The sequence below is a fragment of the Sorex araneus genome, chromosome 6 (genome assembly GCF_027595985.1).
Source record: "Sorex araneus isolate mSorAra2 chromosome 6, mSorAra2.pri, whole genome shotgun sequence".
Lineage (NCBI taxonomy): Eukaryota > Metazoa > Chordata > Mammalia > Eulipotyphla > Soricidae > Sorex > Sorex araneus.
This window is the reverse complement of record NC_073307.1, coordinates 101,432,429-101,456,266: the sequence shown is the minus strand read 5'-3', so window position 1 is coordinate 101,456,266 and position 23,838 is coordinate 101,432,429. Positions and strand designations below refer to the sequence as shown.

At 63.4% G+C, this 23,838-nt stretch overlaps 2 protein-coding genes across 5 annotated transcripts in view; both read left to right on the top strand.

The window, feature by feature from the left end:
* P2RY6 (pyrimidinergic receptor P2Y6) overlaps positions 1-4,456 on the top strand; it is a 36,241-nt gene extending 31,785 nt beyond the window's left edge. For 2 of the 4 annotated variants that reach the window (XM_055142495.1, XM_055142497.1), the window contains 2 exons: positions 183-247; positions 1,504-4,456. In XM_055142495.1, the coding sequence (XP_054998470.1) occupies positions 1,543-2,529 (987 nt within the window). In that variant the 5' untranslated portion in view covers positions 183-247; positions 1,504-1,542 and the 3' untranslated portion in view covers positions 2,530-4,456. Of the gene's footprint in view, positions 1-168; positions 248-1,503 lie in introns of all 4 variants that reach the window. The other 2 variants (XM_055142496.1, XM_004618203.2) reach the window with 1 other exon arrangement.
* A 3,150-nt stretch (positions 4,457-7,606) lies between these two features.
* ARHGEF17 (Rho guanine nucleotide exchange factor 17) overlaps positions 7,607-23,838 on the top strand; it is a 54,979-nt gene continuing 38,747 nt past the window's right edge. Inside the window, exon 1 of the mRNA XM_055141434.1 lies at positions 7,607-10,779. Within this exon, the coding sequence (XP_054997409.1) occupies positions 7,654-10,779 (3,126 nt within the window). The 5' untranslated portion in view covers positions 7,607-7,653. The remainder of the gene's footprint in view (positions 10,780-23,838) is intronic.

The window sequence follows — 23,838 nt, the reverse complement described above, 5'->3', positions numbered from 1 at the left end:
ATTAATCCTTCTAATCCGTCAACAGGGAGTTTGTTGCACATTTCCTTGTCTTCTGCTTCTTTTAAGAGTGACTTAGTTTTCTTGGTATTACTTTCACCATCTTTGTTGATTCCCGGAGACTCATTTGCTTCTGAGTCTTCATGTGTTAAATGACTCACTGTCTCAAAGGCCTTGCTTTACAGGTCCCTTGGATCAGACTTGTAAATTCTCTACAGACCTCAGAAACTACGGAGATGCCCATTTTCCGGTGAGTGTCAGGAAGTTGTTATGCCACCAAGGAACCCAATCAGGCTCCGTGATGTAAAACCTAGCCAAAGGGGCAAGTGGAGGGACGACCAGGACTGGCTTTTATTAAGTACCCACCATAGATCAGGCCTTGGTGCATTTTGCTGATGGTGACACAGGTCCCAGAGGGCATGCACAGGTCCAGGGTTGGGCAGCGTGAAGGAAGGAGCCAGGGCTTGAACCAGCTGAGGCCAGACTTGTAATCACTACGTCTCATGTTCGTAGGCTGCCCTAACTTGCTTCCTCTCAGAGGTGGCTGCGTTCTGATCCTGGCTCAGCTTCTGATCCACTAAGGCAGAGGCCTCGCTGGCTCCTTGTCACTGAGTATCACTGGGCATCACTGCCCATCCCTGAGCTGAGCTGTTGACCCAGTTATGCCCTCAACCTTCAGGGGCGCTGCTCTGACTCTACCCACTAGGGGGCGCTGTGGCTTCATGGCTTTGCCTCTGGCCGAGAAGCCCTAAGGAATCCTGAATCCTTATCCCTGAATCCCCTGGTCCCCCCATTTACAGGTGAGAAAACTACATGGGAAAGGACGATGACTTTGCAAGGTGGAGTCTAGGGTGAGGAGGTGGGCACTGTCTCTGGTCTGCTCCCAGTGAGTGGATGTTTCATTCCGGTTTGTTACAAGTCTCACAATGGAGACGTTACTAGTGCCTGCTTGAGCAAATCGATGAACAACGGGATGACAGTGCTACAGTGCTATAGTTAAGTGCTGCTCTCTGCGCTGTACCCCACATTGGCCTCTCAGATCCAGAGAAGCACAAGACCTGGGTCTCAGGGGATCCACCAGGCTGCAGTCTCGAAACGCCCCTACTATGAAGAGTGTTTGGATTCCATGCTCTAACCTCCCAACATCCTGAGACGGGGTGGGGGCGGGGGAGTATCCTTCCCCTGAGGTCCCATAGCTCAGAGACAGCAGCATTGAGCTGCAAACCCACACCTGCCCATCCCCTGCTACAGAGGGGATCTCTGGCTAGGGTTTGAGGGACGAATAGACATTCACCATGAAGTCCGCTGGGCCAGGAGTGCCAGGAAAGAACGCAAATTGGATTTCTCCCAAGCTTGAGCTGTCTGGGACCCCAGGTTTCCTCGACATGGGGAAGGTGGGCCCTCCACGGGGCGGTGAGTGCAAAGATAGGGCCAGTGACTGGAGGGGGACAGGGGCTCCCGGATGGCCTGAGTGTGCTCTCTGACAGTGAGGTACTACATCCCCAGCCTCCGCAGGTGTAGAGGACACGGCTGAGCAGTGGGACAATGGAGTGGGACAATGGCACCGAGCAGGCTATGGGCCTGCCCCCCACCACCTGTGTCTACCGGGAGAACTTCAAGCGCCTGCTGCTGACCCCCGTGTACTCGGTGGTGCTAGTGACCGGCCTGCCACTAAACGCCTGCGTCATCGCCCAGATCTGCACATCCCGCCAGGCCCTCACCCGCACGGCCGTCTACACCCTGAACCTGGCCCTGGCTGACCTGCTGTACACCTGCTCCCTGCCGCTGCTCATCTACAACTACGCCCGCGGGGACCACTGGCCCTTTGGGGACCTCACCTGCCGCCTGGTGCGCTTCCTCTTCTACGCCAACCTGCACGGCAGCATCCTCTTCCTCACCTGCATCAGCTTCCAGCGCTACCTGGGCATCTGCCACCCCCTGGCCCCCTGGCACAAGCGGGGGGGCCGCCGGGCCGCCTGGGTGGTGTGTGGAGCCGTGTGGCTGGCAGTGACCGCCCAGTGTCTGCCCACGGCCATCTTCGCCGCCACGGGCATCCAGCGGAACCGAACCGTCTGCTATGACCTCAGCCCGCCCGTGCTGGCCACCCGCTACATGCCTTACGGCATGGCGCTCACGGTGGTCGGCTTCGTGCTGCCCTTCACCGCCCTGCTGGCCTGCTACTGCCGCCTGGCACGCCGCCTGTGCCGCCAGGACGGCCCCGTGGGCCCCGTGGCCCGGGAGCGGCGCGGGAAGGCGGCCCGCATGGCCGTGGTGGTGGCGGCCGTCTTCGCCATCAGCTTCCTGCCTTTTCACATCACCAAGACGGCCTACCTGGCCGTGCGCTCCACGCCTGGCATCTCCTGCCCCGTGCTGGAAGCCTTTGCGGCCGCCTACAAAGGCACGCGGCCCTTCGCCAGTGCCAACAGCGTGCTGGACCCCATCCTATTCTACTTCACCCAGAAGAAGTTTCGCCGGCGGCCACAGGAGCTGCTGCAGAAGCTGACGGCCAAGTGGCAGCGACCGGCTCGCTGAGGCCCGACGCCGGGTGGGGGCGACCAGAAACCCCACGGCCCCTAACCACACTGAGAGCTGAGCTCAGCTGGGTTTGTGGGGTTCCCGCAGAGCCCACAGTCTCAACACCAACGATTTAGTGGGCCTTTTTCTGGCCGAGGGCCTGTGGCCACAGAGACCGATGGGCCAGGACAGATGCCCCACTAGGCCCGCGTTGGCCTGGAGAGCTGGGCGAGCCATGTACAGGGGCTCTCGATACGCCTGGCAGAGCATGTCCACGACGAGTGACGCTCGGGAGTCGCAGGCCAGGGCCTGAGGAAGGTGGGAAGGAGAAAGCGGGTTGAGCTGGGTTTGGAAGGGTGGATATGAGCTCTGGGTAGTGTGGGAGGGGGAGATGTTCCATTCAGCCAGCAAAATTTTGCTTAACTCAGAAGAACCCGCCCCGGCACTGCCCCCAACCCCAGTTCCCCGTTACCGAGGGTGTAAAGTCAGCGCAGGGGCCAAGGGAAGCACAGCTGGGGGAGGGGGAGGGGACCCAGACCACCATTTTGGCCTAGTTTGAGACGTCAGGAGAGACCTCTGTAGAGCTGGGGCCTGAGCTGGGAGACTCCCCAAGGTTATGTGAAGGAAGCTGCTCCCGTGGCTGGCTGGCCAACTGAGGCAGGAAGCAGACCTTTAAGCACTTGTCCATTTCCACGAAGCCCTGGGGCGGGGCTGTGCAGAGGCAGGAAAAGGGGCTGGTGGAACCAAAGCCTTTTTTTTTTTTTTTCCTTTTTCGGGCCATCCCCGGTGGTGCTCAGGAGTCCCTCCTGCCTCTGCACTCAGCCACATCCAAGGCAAGCACCGTGCTGGCTGTGCTCCAGCCCCCAGAACCAGAGCATTCAAAGCGGGAAGGGCTCCGTTTCCCTCTCCTCCATCCACCTCTTCTAAGGGCGCCTCGTTCAGTCTCAGGGTGTCTCTGCTCGGGGGGGCACCTCCACTCGCCTCCATGCATGGGGACTTGGTTCTCACGGTGCTTCACTCTAGAGACGTCAGCTGCTGGGCCCCAGGAACTGCTCTGTGGGTAGATCCTGGGGTCAGGAACCCGGGACTGGGCCTGCTGGCTCTACACTCTGGCGCACGGACCCCTGGGCACCATCATTTATGGAGGAATGTGACCCTGTCCATTCACTTAGTCACCAACACTGACAGGAAAGGAAGAAGTGAAACCACTCTGACGTGGCAGTGGCGCGCCAGTACAGCGGGGAGGGCATTTGTCTTTCACGTAGCCAACCCAGGCTCTATCCCCAGCATCCCCGGTGATCCCCCAGTACCGCAAGGAATAATTCCTGAGCCTTGCTGGGAGTGGCCCAAAATACAAAACAAACCAGAAAGAGCGCTAAGGTACACCTTCGGGTGTCCACGGGAACCAGTGTGTGTTTTGCAGCCGCCGAGGAGGGGACCTCAGGCCCAGCACCCTTGTAGGGGGACTGGCAGTGTGAACCGAAGGGACCCTTGATTCTCCAGCAACCCAGGCTATAGACATGGGGGGCGGCGGGCGTGAGAAGACAGACCGGTGCTTATTTCCTACTGGACGCCACGCCCAGCAGGTCCGATGGTGGGCCCCTCCCCTTTCTTTCTTGTTCTGAACCTGAGCCACAGGCCTTGGCAGCCCCATCGGGTGATGGGGAAGAGAGGATGGCACAGGGTCATGGCCACGGCCCAGGCTGAGCCCTGCAGGCTCTCGGGTGAAGGGCCCAGCAGGCAGCCAAGAGCTAGGCTGCTGCGGGTACTTCTCCAAGAAGGGGGAAAGCCCTTTCCCACATGCTGTAGGGAGCGGAACGGCCTAGAGGCTGCAAGCTGGAGCTCCGGCACCCTGAGGAGTGAGTGACCCGGCCCTACTGCTTACTAATCGCTGCTCTGGGCTCATTTTGTAACCTCATCATGCCTTAACTTCCCTGACAGTAAAACCGGAACAATAATAATAACAATAATAATAACAACAATAGCTATTTTGTAAAGTTGTCGTGATTATTACATCGAGAATAAAGTGGGAGCATAATCTGCAGCGCTTGGGGGCACACAGTCTCCTCAGCGCCTGTCTCTAAGAATAGGCATCAAGAGGTTTCAAAAACAAGGGCTTTTTAAGAGCACGGTGTGCCTTGCACGCAGCCAACCTGGATTCGATCCCTGGCATCCCATATGGTCCCCCCCAGCACTGCCAGAAGTGATTCCTGAGTGCAGACCCAGGCGCCAGCCCCTCGGCATTGCAAGTGTGGCCCCAAGACAAAAACAAAACAAAAAAACGCATTGGACCATTTTCCTCCCTCACTCCCTCACTTGAAAGGCGGCTGGTCTTTTAAGAAACAAAAAGCTCAGAACACTTTTTGAAAACAAGAGCCCTAATCTCCGGGCCCCATCTGTTCTCCTGAGAAGGAAGAACCATTTATTGCACACGCATCTTCGGGACTTCAAGTACTGCTTGGGGAGGCTGAGTTCCTTCCCCCTCCAGCCTCCCTCCTTTAGTCTCCCCCCCCACCACCTTCCCCCTCCTCATGCTCACCCGGCGCACACTTGGGTGGGGGGGGGGTTGTCGGGGCTTCCCCTGGGGACATCTGCTTGTTGGGGTGAGACAGACCGGGACACAGACGGGCATGTGGGGGTAGAGTGTGGTGGGCAATGGGGGCACCACACCAGCTGAGAGGGGCCCAGGGGTCTTAATGGTCCGGCAGGAGGGGAGAGGCCCAGGGTGTGACTGGTGCGGGGGCCTCGCAGGCAAACCTGAGCTGCGGATAGAGGGAAGGATGGGAAGGACTGAGCCCCGAGGTGAGGCTGGACTGTGAGGCTGGGGGATGCTAAGCGCCACGGGGACGCCTGTGGTGACTGTGACTGGGCCTGCAACACATTCTCACAGAATCCTCCTGATGTCACCTATGGTGGGAGCAGAAATGGATGTGCCACGGGACTTGCCAAGGTCCCACACAACCTCCTTCACCCCACCTAGCCCTCCGTTCCCTTCTGCACCCGGCTTCCTTTGTGCTAAACCAGTCCCTGCACCTGGGACCCCAGGGAAGTCGTGACAGAGATAGCCGAGTGCCCACCAACCGCAGCTTGCAAGGCCCCGGTAGCTGGGACATGAGGGGTATCAAGCAGCTTAGCAGGGGCAAGGAGGTCGGCTTGTGGGAGGGAGGGGGTGGCCGTCCTTGGTCCATCTGTCCTTCTGGTTGCTGACAGCAGGGACCTTGCGGCGGGAGCAGCATCTTGGACCAAGAGGACCAGGTGCTTTCCGCAGCTCATGGAGCAAACCCTGAAAGTGGGCTTCATCACCCATCACTGCAGACAGGGCGACCCTGGACTCTCTTTGGAGAGAGAAGTACGTGTATAGAGGCCGGAGCTATAGCATAGCGGGTAGGGCGTTTGCTTTGCACACGGCTGACCTGGGTTCGATTCCCAGCATCCCATATGGTCCCCCGAGCACCGCCAGAAGTAATTCCTGAGTGCATGAGCCAGGAGTAACCCCTGTGCATTGCCAGGTGTGACCCAAAAAGCAAAAAAAAAAAAAAAAAAAAAAAGAAAGCAATACCGGGCCTCAGAGATAGTACAGTGGGTAGGATAGTACAGTTGCCTTGAACCATCTCCTGCACTGCATATGAGTCCTGCCAGGATCCCAGAGCACAGAGCCGGAGTAGCTCCTGAGCATTGAGGGAGTAGCCCCTGGCCTGCCACCAAAATGTAATACAATAATAAAAAAGCAGTGTTACCCATACAGCCATACTCTCCAAATTGCCATTCCCATATTCAGATGTGCAGGAGTCAGCCTGGCCAGAGATGGATCTGCTCAAAGAAGCCACACCTTTCCTGCCTGCAGGATATAATATGATTTTGGATTTTGGTGACAAGTTGAGCAAGCGAGGGAGCGAGCGAACAAGAGAGAGAGAGAGAACTAATGAAGCTCAAAGTGCTCTGGTCAGCTCAGAGACCACACCTGGCGGAGGTTCAGGGGACCTTATGGGGTGTCAGAGATTGAACCCAGGTCAGTAAGGCAAGTGCCCTACCCGCTGTACTACCACTCCAGCTCCAGCCCCAGGAAACAAATGATTGGAAATGAAGAAGTGACGAGTTCCGGCGATGTTCAGGGGTTTCTCCTGGCACCCACACTGTGGGGTGCGGGGAATTGAACCACTGTGCACAGCGTGCAAGACAAACCCCCTCCAGGTTGCACTGCAATTCCAGTCTGTTTCACCTGTGCAGTTTCTGGGGTTGGGGGCGGTGGGTGAGAGTGAGTGAGCGAATCCAGCCGCGAGAGGGCGCAAGAACCGCGTGCCCGGGAGCGCGGGGGACCCGGGGGAGGGCCGCAGGGGCGGAGTCCGAGGCGCGGGGCCGTCGGGGGGCGTGGCTGTGGGCGGGGCCTCTGGAGCGGCGGGGGCCCGGCCCGGGGGAGTGGCCTGGGCGCCTACGCGCCCGCGGCTCCCTCCCGCTGGCGGCGATCCCGCCCCTTTTCCCGGGCAGGTACCGCGCGTGTCTGCGTGTACCTGAGTGTTGGCGTGTACCGGTGTGCGGGTCCGCGGCTGCCACCGTGGGCGGTTCCGCGCGAGAGCAGCAGCGTCCCGGAGAGGGGCTCCGCCCGGGCCGCGAGTCGGGGGGGCTGAGCGCTTCCTGGGATCCGGTCGGGCCCCGGGGAGGCGGCCTGGCGCGCGGGGTCGCGGCTCTTCGCCCCCGCGCTCCGGCGAGGCCCCTTTCGCTCCCCTCCGGCTCCTCCCCGGTTTCCTCCTCCCCCCGCGGCTCCCCGCCGAGCGCTCGCCCGGAGCCCACCCCCTCTTTGGGGCGCGAGGCCCCGCCCCCCGCCCCCTTTCCTCCGCCACAAAGTTTATTTGCAACAAAAGGGAGCGAGAGCGGCGCGCGGCCAGGCGGGAGGGAGCCGGAGCGGGCGCGGGCGGGCGGGCGGGCGCGGAGCCGAGGAGCCGGTGCTGGCTGGGACCCTGCCCGGGCCGGAGCGGGCCGCGATGCCGCGGGTCGCCCCGCGGGCCGCGCGGAGGCGGGCGGGGCGGCGCGCGAGGGAGCCCGAGACTTGAGCCGCGGCCGCGCCGTCGGGCGGGCCCGGGGCGCGGGGGGGCTCGGCCGCGGCCGCGCGAGGCCGGCCCCCCCGGAGGGAGAGCGGCCGCCGCCATGGCGGACGGGGCGCCCCGGCCCCCGCTCTCCCGCAGCGTCTCCTTCAAGCTGCTGGAGCGCTGGAGCGGCGCGTCGGGGCCGCGGGAGGAGGCCCCCGACACGCCCGGGCCGCGGCGCCGCGCCGCGTGCCGCCCGCCGCCGTCCCGGCGCGTGTCCAAGCTGGCGTCGGGGCCCGCGCCGCGCAGCCTCTCGCCGTCCGTGCGCCAGCTCTCCCGGCGCTTCGACGGCCGCGTCTCCCCGGGGCCCGCCCAGGAGGCGGCCGAGGGCGCGGCGCGCGGGGCCTGGCCCAGCGTCACCGAGATGCGCAAGCTCTTCGGGGGCGCCCGGCGGCCCTCCGGGACGCCTGGCCTGGACGGGGCGGCGTGGGAGTCCCCGGCCCGGGAGCCCCGCGAGCCCCGGCAGCCCCCGCCGCCCCCGCCGCGGACCTGCTTCCCCCTGGCGGGGCTGCGCGCGGCGCGGCCGCTGCCGGACCCGGGGACGGAGGGGAGGAGGTGGCGGCGGCAGCAGCAGCAGCAGCAGGAGCAGCAGCAGGAGCGGGCGCAGCGTCCGGAGGATGGTTTACATTCTTGGCATAACTTCTCCCAACCGCAGGCCGGGGCCCGGGCCTCCTGCTCCTCCTCCTCCTCCATCGCCTCCTCCTATCCTGTCAGCCGCAGCCGGCCTGCCAGCACCAGCGAGGAGGAAGTGGAGGGCCCGCCGCCGCCACCGCCGTCCGGGCCGCAGAGCCCGGCCCACCGCGGCGACCCCTCCTCGGGTAGCGACGAGGACCACGACGGTGAGCGCAGCCACCGCTGGGGCGGGAGGCCCGGAGCCAGGCCCGGAAGCGCCCCTTTGGATCAGGACTGTAGGCCGGACAGTTATGGGTTAAATCTGGGCACCATGGACTCGGTAGGGGGGGTGGGGGTGCGGAGCCCCGAGGCCCCAGCCTCTCCCAGAGCCGCGGGTGGCGAGGAAGGCCTCCTGGAATGGGCCTCGGGCTCACCTCCCTGTGGTCCATGTGCCCAGGAGGGACTTCGGCCCTTGTCGGACTCGGTGGGGGGAGCGTTCAGGGTGGCCAAGGTGAGTTTTCCTGCGTACCTGGCCAGCCCAGCGGGCTCCCGGGGCAGCAGCCGTTATTCCAGCACCGAGACGCTCAAGGATGAGGACTTGTGGGCCAGCCGCGGCTCTGCGGGCTGGGGCGTGTATCGGTCCCCCAGCTTTGGCGCTGGGGAAGGCCTCCTGCTGCGGGCCCAGGCTCGGACTCGCAACAAAGGGCTGGTGGGCACTGCCAGGGCGCTGAGAGATGGCGGCCTGGAGCTGGACAAGAGCCGGCAGCGCAAGTCCCTGTCGAATCCAGACATCGCCTCCGAGACCCTCACGCTGCTCAGCTTCCTGCGCTCGGACCTCTCCGAGCTGAGGGTCCGCAAGCCTGGTGGGCGGCCGGGGGACACCGGCAGCAGCCTCTCAGGTGGCAGAGACTCACCAGCTGTAGGTGGCCCCGCGGGACCCCTGGGGCCCATCTCCCCTCCAGTACCAGCGTCCCCGGGTGTGCGCCCCACCCTCAAGGACCTGACGGCCACCCTGCGGCGGGCTAAGTCCTTTACCTGCTCTGAGAAGCCCTTGGCCCACCGCATCCCCCGCACCAGTGCCCTGAAACCCAGCTCCTCTGAGCTCCTGCTGGCCGGCGCGGGGGCCGAGGAAGACCCCCTGCCCCATGTCATCCAGGACCAGTATGTGCAGGAAGCCCGGCAGGTGTTTGAGAAGATCCAGCGGATGGGTGCCCAGCAGGACGAGGGCAGCGAGCCGCCCCTGGGAAGCCCGGACTGGGTTTCAGAGGGGACCCAGGGGCAGCGGTCCCAGGAGGAGCTCTCGGGCCCTGAGTCCAGCCTGACAGATGAGGGCATTGGGGCTGACCCCGAGCCTCCCATTTCAGCCTTTTCCAGCTTGGGGACCACGGGCGTGTGGCGACCCCTCTCCTCATCCTCAGCCCCACGCAACCACCATGGGCCTGGCGCCGAAGACAGCCTGGGGGCATGGGCCCTGGTATCCCCCGACGCCCCTCCCACACCGGGTGCCCTCCGCCGGAGACGCAAAGTCCCCCCTTCGGGTCCCGGTGGGACGGAACTGAGCAACGGGGAGGCTGGGGAGGCCTATCGGTCCCTCAGCGACCCCATACCCCAGCGCCATCGGGTGGCTGCCTCTGAGGAGGCCTCGGGGTTCTCCGTGGACAGCAACCTGCTGGGTTCTCTGAGCCCCAAGACTGGGCTTCCAGTGGCCCCAGAGGTGGACGAGGGCCTAACCGGCGGCCACAGTGACTGGTCTGTGGGCAGTGAAGAGAGCAAGGGCTACCAGGAGGTCATTCAGAGCATCGTTCAGGGGCCCAGTGCCTTGGGGCGAGTGGTGGACGATAGAGCAGCTGGCAAAGCCCCCAAGAAGAAATCTTTGAGTGACCCCAGCCGGCGTGGGGAGCTCACTGGGCCGGAGTTCAAGGGCCCTGGAGGGGAGCCCATCCGAGAGGTGGAGCCGGCGCTGCCCCCGTCCAGCAGTGAGCCCCTCCTTGCCAAGCGGCCAGCGGAGCCCGAAGAGCCCAGTCCTGCCAGGGGCCGGGCACAGTCTGAGAGGGTGCTGGGGGCCCCGCCCGCCCCTGCCGCAGTCCCCGGTGACTTTCACCTCAACCCTAAGCTGGCTGACGTCCTGTCCCCAAGGCTCCTCCGCCGCGGCTCCAAGAAGCGGCCCGCCCGGAGCAGTCATCAGGAGGTCCCGAGGGAGGGCCAGGACCACTCCGGCGGCCTCTCTCAGGCCCGACCCTGCTCCAAGCACGTCCGCCATGCCAGCGTGCCCGCCACCTTCATGCCCATCGTGGTGCCTGAGCCGCCCACTTCCACCGGCCCTCCTGTGGCCGTGCCAGAGCCCGTGGGCCGCCCGGCCAGAGCCCGCCCCATGGTGCAGGTCCCCTCTCTGGAGGACGTCACAAAGCAGTACATGCTGACCCTCCACTCCGGGGAGCCACCCGCGCCTACGCCCGTGGATGTGCCCAGTTTGACTCCGGTTGTGCCGCCCTCTGCAGAGGCCAAGCCCCCTGAGGCAGCCCGGGCTCCGGACGAGCCCACCCCAGCCGGCAAGTGCTGCAGCAAGCCCCAAGTGGTGAGTTCTTTGGGGTGGTCCGGAGGGGGGCCTGGGCACTGGCCTTGGTGCTCCTGGGTAAGCGCCCGCCTCTGAGGGCACCAGGCGGTTGTGAGAGTGTTACTGGTCTGGGGCTCCTCAGGCCCCGGCGTCAGGCTTGCGGAGCTAATCCTGCAAGGGGTTCCGGTCCGCTCCTTAGTGTCCTGGGTGATAATTACAAAAGGTTCTAATCTAGTCGCTGCTTCTCAGGGACTTGTTTCCACGTCCCCTAGCTGACTCCCGGTTACAAATACCCGAAGAGGTGTGAGAGGGATAGAACTTTCTGGAACCATGCTGCCCTGTTAGCCAGAACCCTTGTAGGCGATTTGGGTTTGGGTTCACGGATGACATGGGTTTGGCCTTCTTCGTGTGACCCTTGGGCCATCAGCCTCTCTCTGGGTCTGGAAAATGGCAAAGCTTAGGGAGGAGCGTTCGTGGCCGAGCTTGGGGAGGAGGGTTCGTGGATGGGGCTGTGGGAGCCGTTGTGTACCTGGGCGGGCCCCCCCCTTGCTCGTGTCTCCCCTCCTGAGGAAGTGAGGTGGTGCTGGGCTGGTTGTGGGGAGTCTGAGTTGGGGGCATCCCTGGGGCCTGAGCTCTGCTGCTTCCAGGAAGGGCTCGGATGGGAAAGCAGGGTCCCGCGGTGCTCCTGCAGCCGAGCCACCAGGGGACATTGGCACCTGTGTTCCACCCCGGCACCTTCTCCCCCACTGCCCACTTGGCTTCTCTCGAGGTGCTGTCGGCCAGACCCCATGCCCTGGAGTCTTGGCTCTTCTTTTTCGCTTGTTTATCTGTTTGGTCTTTGTGTTTGGGGGTCACACCCAGCAGTGCTCAGGGCTGCTCCTGGCTCAGTGCTCAGGAATCACTCCTGGTGGGCTCAGGGGACTATATGGGGTGCCGGAGATTGAACCCGGGTTGGCCGCTTGCAAGGCAGGTGCCCTCCCCACTGTCGTACAGCTCCGACCCAGAATCTTGCTCTTCTTTCTTTTTTTTTGCTTTTTGGGTCACACCTGGTGATGCTCAGGGGTCACTATTGGCGCTCTGAACTCAGGAATTATTCCCAGTGGCGTTCGGGGGAACTTATGGGATGCTGGGAATCGAACCTGGGTCCACTGAGCGTAAGGCAAATGCCCTACCTGCTGTGCTATTTCTCCAGCCCCCAAATCTTGCTCTCCCTGATTCCCCCCCTTCTCCCTCTGGCTACAGCTGCCCCTGGAGTTTGGATCTTGGTTCTGCTGGTTTCTGGGCTCATGACTCCCTGGCGCCTGGTGAGGTACTGGGTTTTCGGGGCGCAGGCTGTGCCTGGTGGCCTGGGTGGGAGCCGGGCTCACTTGTCAGCCTGGTCCCAGTGCTCTCAGCACGTGGCTGCTCCCTCTTCTGCTCTTTTGTTGCTGTCCCTGCCCCACCCCTGTACCCACCCCCAGGGGAACCTGTAGGACACCCCAGGGAGTAAGGAGGGGAGAGGGGGGTCCTCCACACTGCCGTCCCCTATCATTATCTCCTCTGGGTGCTCGAAGGCTAAATTAGGGGTGAACCAAGCTCCCCGGGGGAGTTGGGGGTGGGCCGCTTCTAAGAAAAGCCCTTGAGATGTGGGGCAGGGGGTTTGGCTGAATGTGCTGAGTCCAGCTCCCTGCCCCTCCACCTTCTCCCCTGGGCTGCCCAACCCCTGGGGACCTGTCTGCCCCACCCTGGGGGAGAAGCTGGTGGGTCTGTCCCCTGAAGGCGAGGTCGGCTCCCAGCTCCGTCCCTGGGTGGCCTGTCTGAACACTCCGTGCTCTTGCCTCGCTTTCTCCTTCCGTCCCCTGGGAGGGGGCAGGGGAGAGGGCAGCGGGCAGCGTGCTCACTATCTGCCAGGGGGAAAACGGGCTCCATGCCTAGCCGCAGCCCCCACACTGGGCCAGCTTGGGGCCGGACACGGGGCCTCAGCAGGACCCGGGGATGGGCATAGGCCCGGGAGAGTCTCCGCAGCCTCCCGCTGTCCTCCCACTCGGGAAGCCCGGAAGTTCTCCCATCTGCTCGCCCGCGCCCTCCTGCTGTCCCCTTCCTCCCGACTCCAGGAAGATGGGCGCGGGGCCCCCCTCTCCTGCTGGCCTCCCCGGATACAATGTTCCCTTGTTTCAAGCCGGACCCAGTCATAGTCGGGCTGTGGGTGGAGATGGGGTGTGGGCTCAGTGGAGGGCTGGAGCAGCGGCTACCGGGCTTTGCTGAGGAGGCAGAAACCAATGGGAACCCGGCAGGGGCCGCCCGGCAGGCCCCTGACCTGCCCCCGGCCCTTGGCTGGACACGGTCTGCCCCGTGGTTGGGCAGTGGGAGGCCAGAACACAGGTGCCCCGAGGCCTGGACAGTCCTGGGCCTGGGGTTTCGTTTCAGATCGTGGCCGATCCCCTCCAACCCCCCCTTACCCCCCACAAGCCGTGCTGGGGACTGTGTGGGGGACGGCGCTCGGCCGGCCAGGCCTGTCTCCATGGCTCTCCCCACCCTGCGCTTAGCTGCTCTGTCTGGCCTGCGTGGTTGGGGCCGCTGGGCTTTGAGGAGCTGTTGGCAGGCCTCGGCCTGCAGGCGGCTGTGGCTGGGAGGGGGGCGGCGGGTCTGCTAGTGCACTGGCGGGCGGGCAGCAGGGGAGGAGGCCTGGGCACGCGGCCTGGGAGGGCGGGGGGAGGGCAGCGCGGCCCTCCTCTTCCCCCCACTCCTTCCCAGCTGTCCCTTGGCCCCTCAAGCTCGAGGTGTCCAGCACATCTCCCACACCAGGGCCTCCTCCCCATCCCTGGCCTGGGCGTGCAGTATCCTAGCGCCTACGGGCACCCGAAGACCATGGGGCTGTGTGGGAGAAACGGCGGGGGGTGGGGGGTGGGGGGAGGTGACCGTGGACACCTGGACACGCCCTTCACCCCTCCACCCTCCACACTGCGGAATTCTCAAGCTCCCAGCCCGTTTTGCAGTGGGACTGATCCTCCCTCCTGGGATCAGGGCCATCGGAGGGCCCGCACACCCCCCTCCAACACACACACACACACACACACACACACACACACACACACACACACACACACACACAACACACGGCCTGAGCACCTCGTGTGCTGCTCATTGGAGCCACAGGTCAAGGGTGTGGGGCGGGAGCCCCGGGACTCAGCAGTGAGGAGAGTCAGCATCCTGGGGAGCCCCAGGCCCGGAACCCCAGCGCCCACAGCAGACATGCCCGCCCCGGCCCTGCCCAGCCCTGCCCAGCCCAGCCCAGCCCAGCCTGCTCCTCGGCTGCTCCTCGGCTGCTCCTCGTCCGTCCCTTCCTTTCTTTCTGCCCCTCTGGCCTGGGCTCCACGGGGGGGAGGGGTGGGGGGGCGCCTCTTTTCCCTCCTTGGCGCTTTGCTGTGATTTTTCCATGGAAACTGGTTCTGGGAGGGGAGGCGATTAGGACATTTGGAATCCTGAGCAGTACCAAATATCTATAATTAAATGTCTTGTCACCCAGCAGGAGGGGGGGGCAGGGCACTCTCCCTCTATGCTCCTTGTTCCCTCCCCTCACCTCGGGTTCCCGAGGGCCCTGGGCTACGGGGGGGGGGGGGGAGGGGCAGGGGTTGGGGGGGAAAGGGGGCATGGGTGGTCCAAGGACAAATCCACGAGCCACGGCTGTGTTGGGGGTGAACCCTGAGTTGAGTCTGACATTTTCCAACCCCGCGTTTCCGGGAGCAGCTGGGTTGGGGCGGCGGGGAGGCTGCTGCTAATCCTGTCCCAGCCCCCCCACCCCCCCACCCCAGGGCCTTGCCCCCTCCTGCTTCCCTCCCATCTGGGATCTCTCTGGCTCGGCTCCACATGCCTCCCCCGCAGGGATGGGGGAGGCGCCCCCAGGAGGCCTTAGCGTGCAGAAGCAGCCTGGAAAGGGCCTTAGACACTGGGGGGCTGGGGGGACGTGCCCCGAAGGGCAGACCTGGCCTGGAAAGCTGCGAGAGTCTGGACAGGTAGCCCGGGCTGGGGGGTGGGAAGGAACAGGCGGGTTCGGGGCAATGGGTGTTGTGGTCAGGGCTGACCCTGCCTGGGCAGGGCCTTGCTGTGTTGTCTTCACAAACACTGGGTCGCTCGGGGGCGGGGTCAGCGCCTCTCAACCCACAGATACTGTAGCCAGCAAGATGCGGCTTGCCCCGCCCGGGAGGGGGCACAGGTGAGACAGGAGCGGGGAGAGGTTGGATAGACGCCGGACATTGGCTAGGAGGGTCACTATTTGATTTTAACTTTTTTTTTTTTTAAAGTGTGTTGGCCACACCTGGATGTGCGCAGGGATTCCTCCTGGCTCTGCACCCAGGAATCACCCCTGGTGCGCTCAGGGGACCCTACGGGATGCCGGAGATCCAATCCGGTTCGGACACATGCAAGGCATGTGCCCTACTATCTGTACTGTCTCTCTGGCCCCAGTTTTAACTTTTTTAATTGTTTCTGTTTTGTTTTGTTTTGCTTTTGGGTCACAACCGGCTGTGCTCACGAATTACTCCTGGCGGGGCTGGGGGGCCGCATGGAGATCGAACCCGTGTTGACCGTGCGCAAGGCAAGTGCGCTCCCCACTGTACTATCACTCCGGCCCCTTAACAATTTTATTTTTAATTGACATTCTGTGATCTATGACACTGCTGTGATACTGATCCTCTGCACAGAATTCCAACACCACCCCATCACCTGTGTTCCTACCTCCTCCCAATAGGGCCCCTCCCTCTCCACCCCCCGCCCCCACCCCCCACCAACCACCACCAGCTCAGGCGGGCTCAGGTCTCCCTTGGTGTTGCCTGTGGCCCCTTTTTGCTGCCTTGCCGTGTGTCTTTAAGCCCACATTTGGGAGAGATCGTTCTGTATCTGAGGGCCGCTATTTTAGAAGATGAGATTTGAGCAGAGCCCTGCGGGGGAACATTCAGGCGCCTCTGGCGTAACCTGACCTCTGGCTGTGGGCCTGCAGTGTCGCCCCTCCGTGCACTGGGGCGGGAGGCAGGGGGGCTCTGCTGAAAGTCTGGAGGGGGATGTGGACGAAGGCCCCAGGGGGACTGGGTCGGCGTCTGTGGTGCCTCCAGAGTCCCCAGGATGGCAGCGCATGTCCCTCTGGGGGCTCCTCTGCAGCCCCAGGACCCCAGCAGCCCCATCCCTCCCCTCGGTCCTCCTCCCGCTGGGCACAGCTGTGGCCAGGATGGGCCGTGGCCCCGCGTCTGAGCAGAGCCGGTGGGGCTGGCGGTGTCAGCACACGGGAGGGGAGCCACGTTTCCCAGAAAAGCTCGTGGCCCTGGCGCAGTCTTGGGAAACGTGCCCGGGCAGCCTGGCGCCTTGCTGGCAGGCCCTGCATCAGGAGGCCACCGGAGCCCAGGCCTGTCCCCGTGGGAGCTGGCGCCCCCGCTCCCCCTTGCCAGCCCCGGGTCTCCGGGACAGAAATGGGGTGAACGGAGCAGAGGGGCCCGAGCAGCCCACACTGCAGGAACCGGGCCCCAGTCCTCACAGCCGACCTCGCGCCTGGCGCCTCCGAGTCTCTTCCCTGTTCAGAGCTGCCCTGTTGGGGGAGCCAGACCCGTACCCCCCGCCACAGCGCTGAGTGGAACCCCACCGCAGACAGAGGGCTGGCCGTGGGGGTGGGGAGCCCCCAGCATCTCCAGGACACTTGGAGACAGGGGCTCGAGGCACTCCAAAGAGGGAGTTGCCCCTGGGAGCCAGGCTGGGCCGTGGGGTTGTTCCCCGCCATCAGCTGCTGCTCTCCGCCCCCTGGTATGTGCGTGGGTGGGGGAAGGTGCGGGGGAGGGTGCTCCTACACTTGTGGCAAGCGTGGGGCTCACGCTGGGGCCTGTCTCCTGAAATGCTGCTGCTGTTGGAGTGTTTGCACCTGCTGGTGGCGGGGGCCAGGTGGAGCACCTGCGTCTGAGTGTGAGGCCCCAGCCACCCCCAGTAACAGCCACGGAAACTTCCTCGAGGCCTGGGGCTGTTGGCAGGCTCCGAGAGGGAAGCTGGCCTCATTTACTTATGCCTTCCTGTGTCTCTCCCCTTCGCTGTTGCTGTTATTGCCATGATGTTGATGATGATGATGATGATGATGATGATGCCGATGATGCCGACGACGACCGGGCTGGATGTCTCATGCACCTGCTGTGGTGCTCGCTAGGGGGCGCACTCGTGCTCTGTCAGTCACACTACTTGGACACTTGTGGCTGCACGTGGGTGGGCCTGGTTATGGATGGGGGGGGGGTGTGCTGCATCCTTTGGCGCACCACTGGGGTTCCAGACAGCAGCGCCACCGGGTCTGTACTCACTCCATGTGGGTGGTGCCAGTCTCCTGCGTGCAGTGTAGGCTTTTAGCCCTGGAGACACCCCCTGATCTCACAGCTCGGGAGGTTGGGAGCAGTAGGTCCCCCTGGGCTAATGTCAGGTTGCTGTGCTGGGGGTTGCTGCTGCTTCCTTGCCTTTCCCGTCTTCTGCTGACCACCAGCATTTCTTGGTTGTGACCACTCCTTCCTCCTGTAAAGCCAGGGGCTGGAGCCATAGCACAGCGGGTAGGATGTTTGCCTTGCACGCGGCTGACCGGTTCTATTCCCAGCATCCCATATGGTCCCCAGAGCACCGCCAGGAGTAATTCCTAAGGAGTAACCCCTGTGCATTGCCGGATGTGACTCCAAAAGCGAAGGAAGGAAGGAAGGAAGGAAGGAAGGGAGGGAGGGAGGGAGGGAGGAAGGAAGGAAGGAAGGAAGGAAGGAAGGAAGGAAGGAAGGAAGGAAGGAAGGAAGGAAGGAAGGAAGGAAGGAAGGAAGGAAGGAAGGAAGACCGCCTGTAAAGCCAGTGGTGTAGACTTTCCGAATCAGTAAACTAAACCTCCTAGGGGGCTGGAGAGACAGCACAGCAGGGAAGGCGCTTGCCTCACACACAGGGCCCAGCTTCCATCCCGGCATCCCATATGTCCCCCCAAGCCCAACAGGAGTGATCCCTGAGTGCCCAGCCAGGAGTAACCCCTGGACATCGCGGGGTGGCTCTGAAATGAGCAGAAGTGACATGGCTTGGTAGCTGGACACAGGTTTCGCATGCAGAAGCCCTGGTTTGAGTCCCCTGAAACCCCAGAAACGACCCTGAGCATGGGGCTGGGAGTAGTTCCCAGACTGCTGCATGCGGCCTCAAATCCCAGGAGAAGAATAAGAGTCACGATAATAACAATAGTAACACTAAGCCTCCTGCTTCCTTAAAAAGACACTATAGCAGGGCCCTTGCCTTGCACGTGGCTGACCCAGGTTCGATTCCCGTGCCCCATATGGTCCCGTGAGCCTTCCAAGAGTGATGCCTGAGTGCAGAGCGAGGAGTAACCCCTGGGCATCACCAGGTGTGGCCTAGAGTCAAACAAAATTAGAAAGAAAAACCAAAGAGCCACTGACCCCGCGATGCTTGGCTTGGCTGTAGCTCTCTGCAGCCACGCAGTCCAGGCCTGGGCAGGGGCAGGTGGGCGTCCTGCCTGCCTCCTGGGGAAGGCCAGTGTCCAGCTACTGGAGGCCTCTGGGGATGAGTAGAGGAAGGGGAGCCGGCGGGGGGGAGCCCAGCCCTCCCTGGGCTGACCCAGGGAGAAGCGCAAAGCCCAGTTCATCCCTTATGCTTCCCTTTCACGATCCGCGCTGGCGGCTCTGGGGTCTCGGCACTTCGGAGCCTGTTTCCTGCCTTATCAGGGGCGGGTCGAGGCCATCGCTGGGACAGACCAAGAGGTGATGCCCAATGCCTGGCACGAGGGGGCAGGCAGGCGTAAGGTTTCCGAGAAAGACGGTGCTTTGGAGAGCGTGCGCTAGGACTGTCAGTTCTGGGGCAAGGCTCTGTTTGGTTCTGTTTGACTTCCTTTGGTTTTTGGACCACACTGAGCTTCGGGAGCTACTCCCAGCTCAGTGCTCTGAGAGTGCTCCCAGAGGTACTCGGGGAACCACGTGGTGTTGGGGATTGAACCCAGGACCGCGCTCACACACACACATACACTCTAACTTGTTCCTCTGAGCTGTCTCCCTGGCCCCCGCGTCAGGATCTTAAAATGAAGGAGGTACTGGAGAGTAACATGGTGGGTAAAGTGCTTGCCCTCACATGTGGCCGAGCTGGTTAGATTCCCCGGCATCACTTGTGGTTCCCCGAGCCTGCCAGGAGTAAGCCCTGAGCACAGCCAGGGTGGCCCTCCAAAATCCAAAACAAAACCAAGGATTCGCAAGGGTTTGCCAGGAGTGCGCACGTCTTCGCCTGGTTCTGTCTCCGAGGGGGCGCCAGGAGAGGCAGGCTCCATCCCAGGCCTGGGGGCGGCCATGGGGGCGGGGCTGGGCTGAGGAGCCAGCGCCAACCTGGCGTCTGCTTCCTGTTTATTGGTTCCCAGGGGTGAGCAGGCCCGCGGGGTCCTGGCTGCCCGCCAGCCCCACAGCCCGGCCTCAGGGGACCGCTGAGCCCCGGAGCCCTGAACCTCCGTGGACAAACACACGGTCCTTTCCCAGGACAGGGCACTGGAGGTCGGGGAGCAGATGTAGGAGGGAAGGGGGGAGGAGCCCCTTCTCCCACTGAGTCCTCCTCACTCTGCCTGTCACCCAGTCCTGCTCCTGCTTGCTCCCCATCCCCTCTCGCGCCCCCTCTCTCATGGGGTGGCAGTGGGGGCCTAGGAGGACAGGAGGACCTGAAGAGGATTAGGACCATGTGTGTTAGGGTGGTCTAGAACTGCCCCCTGGCCCCCAGTATTCAGAGGAAAGACAGTTCTCCAGAGGAGAGAGAGTTGGGAGTCTGTGGCTGGACACACACAGTAGGACTGCAGTTCCCTGCAGGGGAGGTTGCTGAGAGTCACTGTGGCCAGCCGCACACAGTAGGGCTACAGTCCCCGACGGGAGGGAGCTGGGAGTCACTGTGGCCAGCCACACGCAGTAGGGCCACAGTTCCTGGCAGGGGAGGGAGCTGGGAGTCACTGTGGCCAGCCACACGTAGTAGGGCTACAGTCCCTGGCAGGGGAGGGAGCTGGGAGTCACTGTGGCCAGCCACACGTAGTAGGGCTACAGTCCCCGACGGGAGGGAGCTGGGAGTCACTGTGGCCAGCCACATGTAGTAGGGCTACAGTCCCCGACGGGAGGGAGCTGGGAGTCACTGGCCAGCCACACGCAGTAGGGCCACAGTTCCTGGCAGGAGAGGGAGCTGGGAGTCACTGTGGCCAGCCACACGCAGTAGGGCCACAGTTCCTGGCACGAGAGGGAGCTGGGAGTCACTGTGGCCAGCCGCCCACAGTAGGGCTGTAGCCTGGCACTGCCTGTGCCTTCATTGCTGCGACAGCACCGCACTGGTCTGTTGGCTTTGAGGACCAGAGAAAAGGTGGCCTGGGTACTGGGCGCTGTGCCCTGCTGTGGGCCGGGCGGGCAGGAGGGAAGCTCTGTGCTCTGTGCTGGAGGCCGGAGCCCGGGCAGAGCAGCGTGTGTGCGGGTGCCAGGCCCCAAGGGCTGGTTTCAGGGAGCACTGGGAAAGCCACGGACAGACTCAATGGACCCTGGGTGCCAAGCGGAGCCTGGGGGCCAGACTGCACAGAGGGCAGGAATGCGAGGCTGGTGAGCACTAGCTGCGGGGGGGTCACTCGGGACCTGGGCAAGAGCAGAGAGGGCTGGGGGGTGAGGAGCGGCCCCTTTCTGGAACCCAGTGCTGGGGCATCTCAGCCCTCTCTGCCTCAGACACCCCCCCTCCAGCGCTGCCTCTGAGCCCGCCTGCTTCTTGTCTCAGGACCGTCAGACTCCTGCTGCAGCGGAAGCGCCTGCTGCTTAGGGGCCCCAGGGGCTGTGGGATCCCCTCCTCCCCCCTCTGCCAGGGCCCGGGTAGGACCGTGTGGAGAGGCTGGCTGTGCATTCAGGCAGCTCCCGGCCTCCGTGTCTCCATGTCCGGGGTGGGGGAGGGTGGGTGGTCTCACAGCCCAGGAATCTCAGGTCGTCAGGAGCCGGGAGACATCCTGACAAAAAGGACCTTTGGCTTCCAGTGGGCCTCCTGGTCCGAGACTCCCTCTTAACTGGTCCGCATCCCACCAGCCTGTATTCTGGGACCTTCCTGGAATAGAGAGCAGGTGCAGTGGGGATGACCTGGTTGGGGGTGGTCTGGGTATTACTGGGGTCTGAGGCCTGAGTGAGCCTGTTTCCTCACCAGATACCCGAGCTCCCTTCTAGCTCCTGCTGCTCTGGGTCCTTCCCTCCTCCTCCCCAGGCTACTCCCCAAGGCCAGAGGGGGCGTTACCCAGGGTGGGAGGAATTTCCGAGGGAACAGCTAAATTCAGCCCCGGCTAAAAATAGTCCCAGGCCTGGCCCCAAGGCTGGAGATGGAGGAAGAGGAGGAAGAGGAGGAGGGATGGGCAAGCCACCGCCCCACCTGCCGGGCTCCTCACCTGGCCGGGGGTTCCTTCCTTCTGGGGCAGGAGGGGGGCCCCAGCCCCTCCCTCAGCCTTGCTCCTCCCGCCCCGGCTCTCCTCTGGCCTCTCACTGTCCCCACTGTCCCTGCCTCCGACAGAGCTGGCCAGAGGCCATGGTTAGAAGCAGGCGTGGGAAGGAACCTTGTGGAGGCCAGTCCCCCTGCTTCCCAGCTAGGAGGCCCAGGACCCCCTTCCCCCGGGACGCAGAGTGATGTCACCGCCGCCTGAGGAAGGACTGGTTCCGCTGCTGTTATTTCGCTTTCTCCCTTCTGGAGCCGTGCCAGTGGGGCTCATGGGCGACCCTCAGGTCAGCACTCAGAGTCCCTCCTGGCAGTGGACCCTGCAGTGTCCAGGGTCCAACCCGAGGCTTCTTCCTGCAGAACCTGTCCTGGGCCCTTCGTTATCCCCCCGCCCCAAAGGACTGATGAGAGGCTCAGGTGCGTGGGATGGGAACCCCACCCCTTCACCCTGTACCCCAATGCTTGCTTCAGGTCTGGGGGGGGGCCAGCCCTGCCTCATCTTCCTATCCTGGCCTGGGGCTAGAGCGTCCAATACGCTTCGTTGGTTGGTTTGGGGGTCATGCCCTGCTGTGCTCAGGGATCACTCCTGGTGAGCTCTAGGGACCATATAGGGGGCTGGGGATCGAACCCGGGTCTCCTGGTGTGAGACAAGCATCCTGTCCACCGTATTATCTCTTCTGCTCCCCCCAAACACATTTTATAATTTATCACTGGATAATTAAATCAATAATGTGAGAGTTGGGCACAGGAGGAGATCAATTCCCAGACTTCTCTGCTCTCACCCAGGCCCAGCCCCCAGGGAGTACCAAGGTGCTGTGATCGCAGAGCTGAGAAAGGGGCTGGTCCCGGGGGGTGGGGAGGCACAGAGAAAGAGGGCCCGCCTCTTGGGAGGTTTGTGTCACCGCCTGCTGGACACTGGCGCGTGAGGGTCCATCCAGGCTGCAGAGGCTCAGGGCAGAGCTGCACCCCCTAGCCCTCGTCGGCTTGCTCCTGGCCCTCCTCAGCCCTGTCACCCCCGTCTCTCAGCCGGGCACGCTCAGGTTCGGAAAGTCCACTCAGAGGCGGAGTTGGGGTTCGGCCCCAGACAGTTTGGCTCCAGAGCCCGTGTGGTCATCGCTCAGGCTCCTGACCCTCAGACCCGGGAGGCTCCGAGGCCAAGGCAGGCACGTGGAGGAAAGGGTGGGCGCTCCCACGCAGAGCAAGCCCCCGGGTTCCTGTCCACGCCCCCCAGCCCCCCGTCGCAGCTGCTCCGTCCGTGTGTGTTAGCATGATTCCGGGGTGCCAGGCGGACAGCGGCGACCCTGGCCTTCTCCCTCCTGCAGCGCAGCTGTGCGCCCGCGCTGGGGACTCGGGCTGGCCGGGCCGAGACGAGCAGAGGCCGGAGAGGGGCAGGGGCCTGCCTGGCTGTGCTGCCGCAGTATCTGGAAAGCAAATCTCTTGGGCCTCGGCCGGCATGACTCAAATGGAGACAAAAAACCTCCCATATTTGGACAAAGAGCCCTGAGCGGCCCGGGCAGGCAGTCCCCCCAGCCTCCTGCGGCCCCCGCGGGCCCCTCACCCAGAGCTCTGGGGTCTCGGGCGGCTGTGAGGCCAGGCCTGGTGGGTGCGGGGCCGGCCCCACAGCCAACTCTAGATGCAAGCAGGGAGCCCCGGGAGAGTGCATGGGATGGGGGTGGGGGTGGGTGAACAGAGGCCTCAGCTCCCCTCCCTGAAAGACTACGGCCCCCCAAACCCACACAGTTCCCCAAAAACCCACAGTTTCCATGCCAAAGGGTGGGGTGGCAGTGGAGCCCCCATTCCAGAAGGGAAAAGCTTGGGATGTATTCACTCCTTGTCCCCCTTATCAGCACCGTTCACATTTCTGCACCCACAAAGACATCTGTGCAGCTCCCTGGGGACCTCTGCCGCCCCCCTGCACCCCACCCCACCTACTTCGAGGACACCACAGCTGGAGTAGACGGGCAGCCTCGTCTCGTGGACTAATCTTCGGGGAGCTCTGTGCACTGAGCCCCAAGCACCCCTACTTCCTGCCTAGAGCAGGATCCTGCCAGCAGGGAAAGCCTGCAGCCGAGAGCGGGGTGCCCCTGTCGCTGTGGTGAGGTCTGGAATCCCCCCAAGTTCCGGGCAGCCCCACTGCCTGCAGGCTCTGTGTGTGCCAATATCCTGCCCCACTGAAGTTGGGGGTGTCGGTGCTGGCGGGGGCCCTGGGTGGGGGTGGCTGGCGCATCCTGGGTCTGAGACATGGAGGGGGAACTGGGGAGTCGGGAAGGCACATGTGATCCTGGGACAGTAACTTCCGGGCTTTTAAACATACTGAAGGCCGTTCTTCCCGAGAAACCGTGGCACCTGAGTAGAAAACAGGCCAGCTTGGGATCCTGTTGGTTTAGGGGGCAAGGGGTGCCCGCCACCAGGAGGAGAGCCCTGTTGGGGGTAGACGGTGGAGGGACAAGGGGGTGACTTGACTCACCAGCCTCAGCGCCTCTGTGCAGGCCCAGCCACCCGCCGGCCTGGGTCAGCTGCAGGCCTGCCTCGGGCACACACTGGCCAGTAGGCCCCTGTGCAGTGGTCCTGGCCCTGCTGAGGGGCAGAGAGAGCCTGGCGCCTCCTGGGCAGGCCTCAGACCTTTGTGAGGCAGCGGCT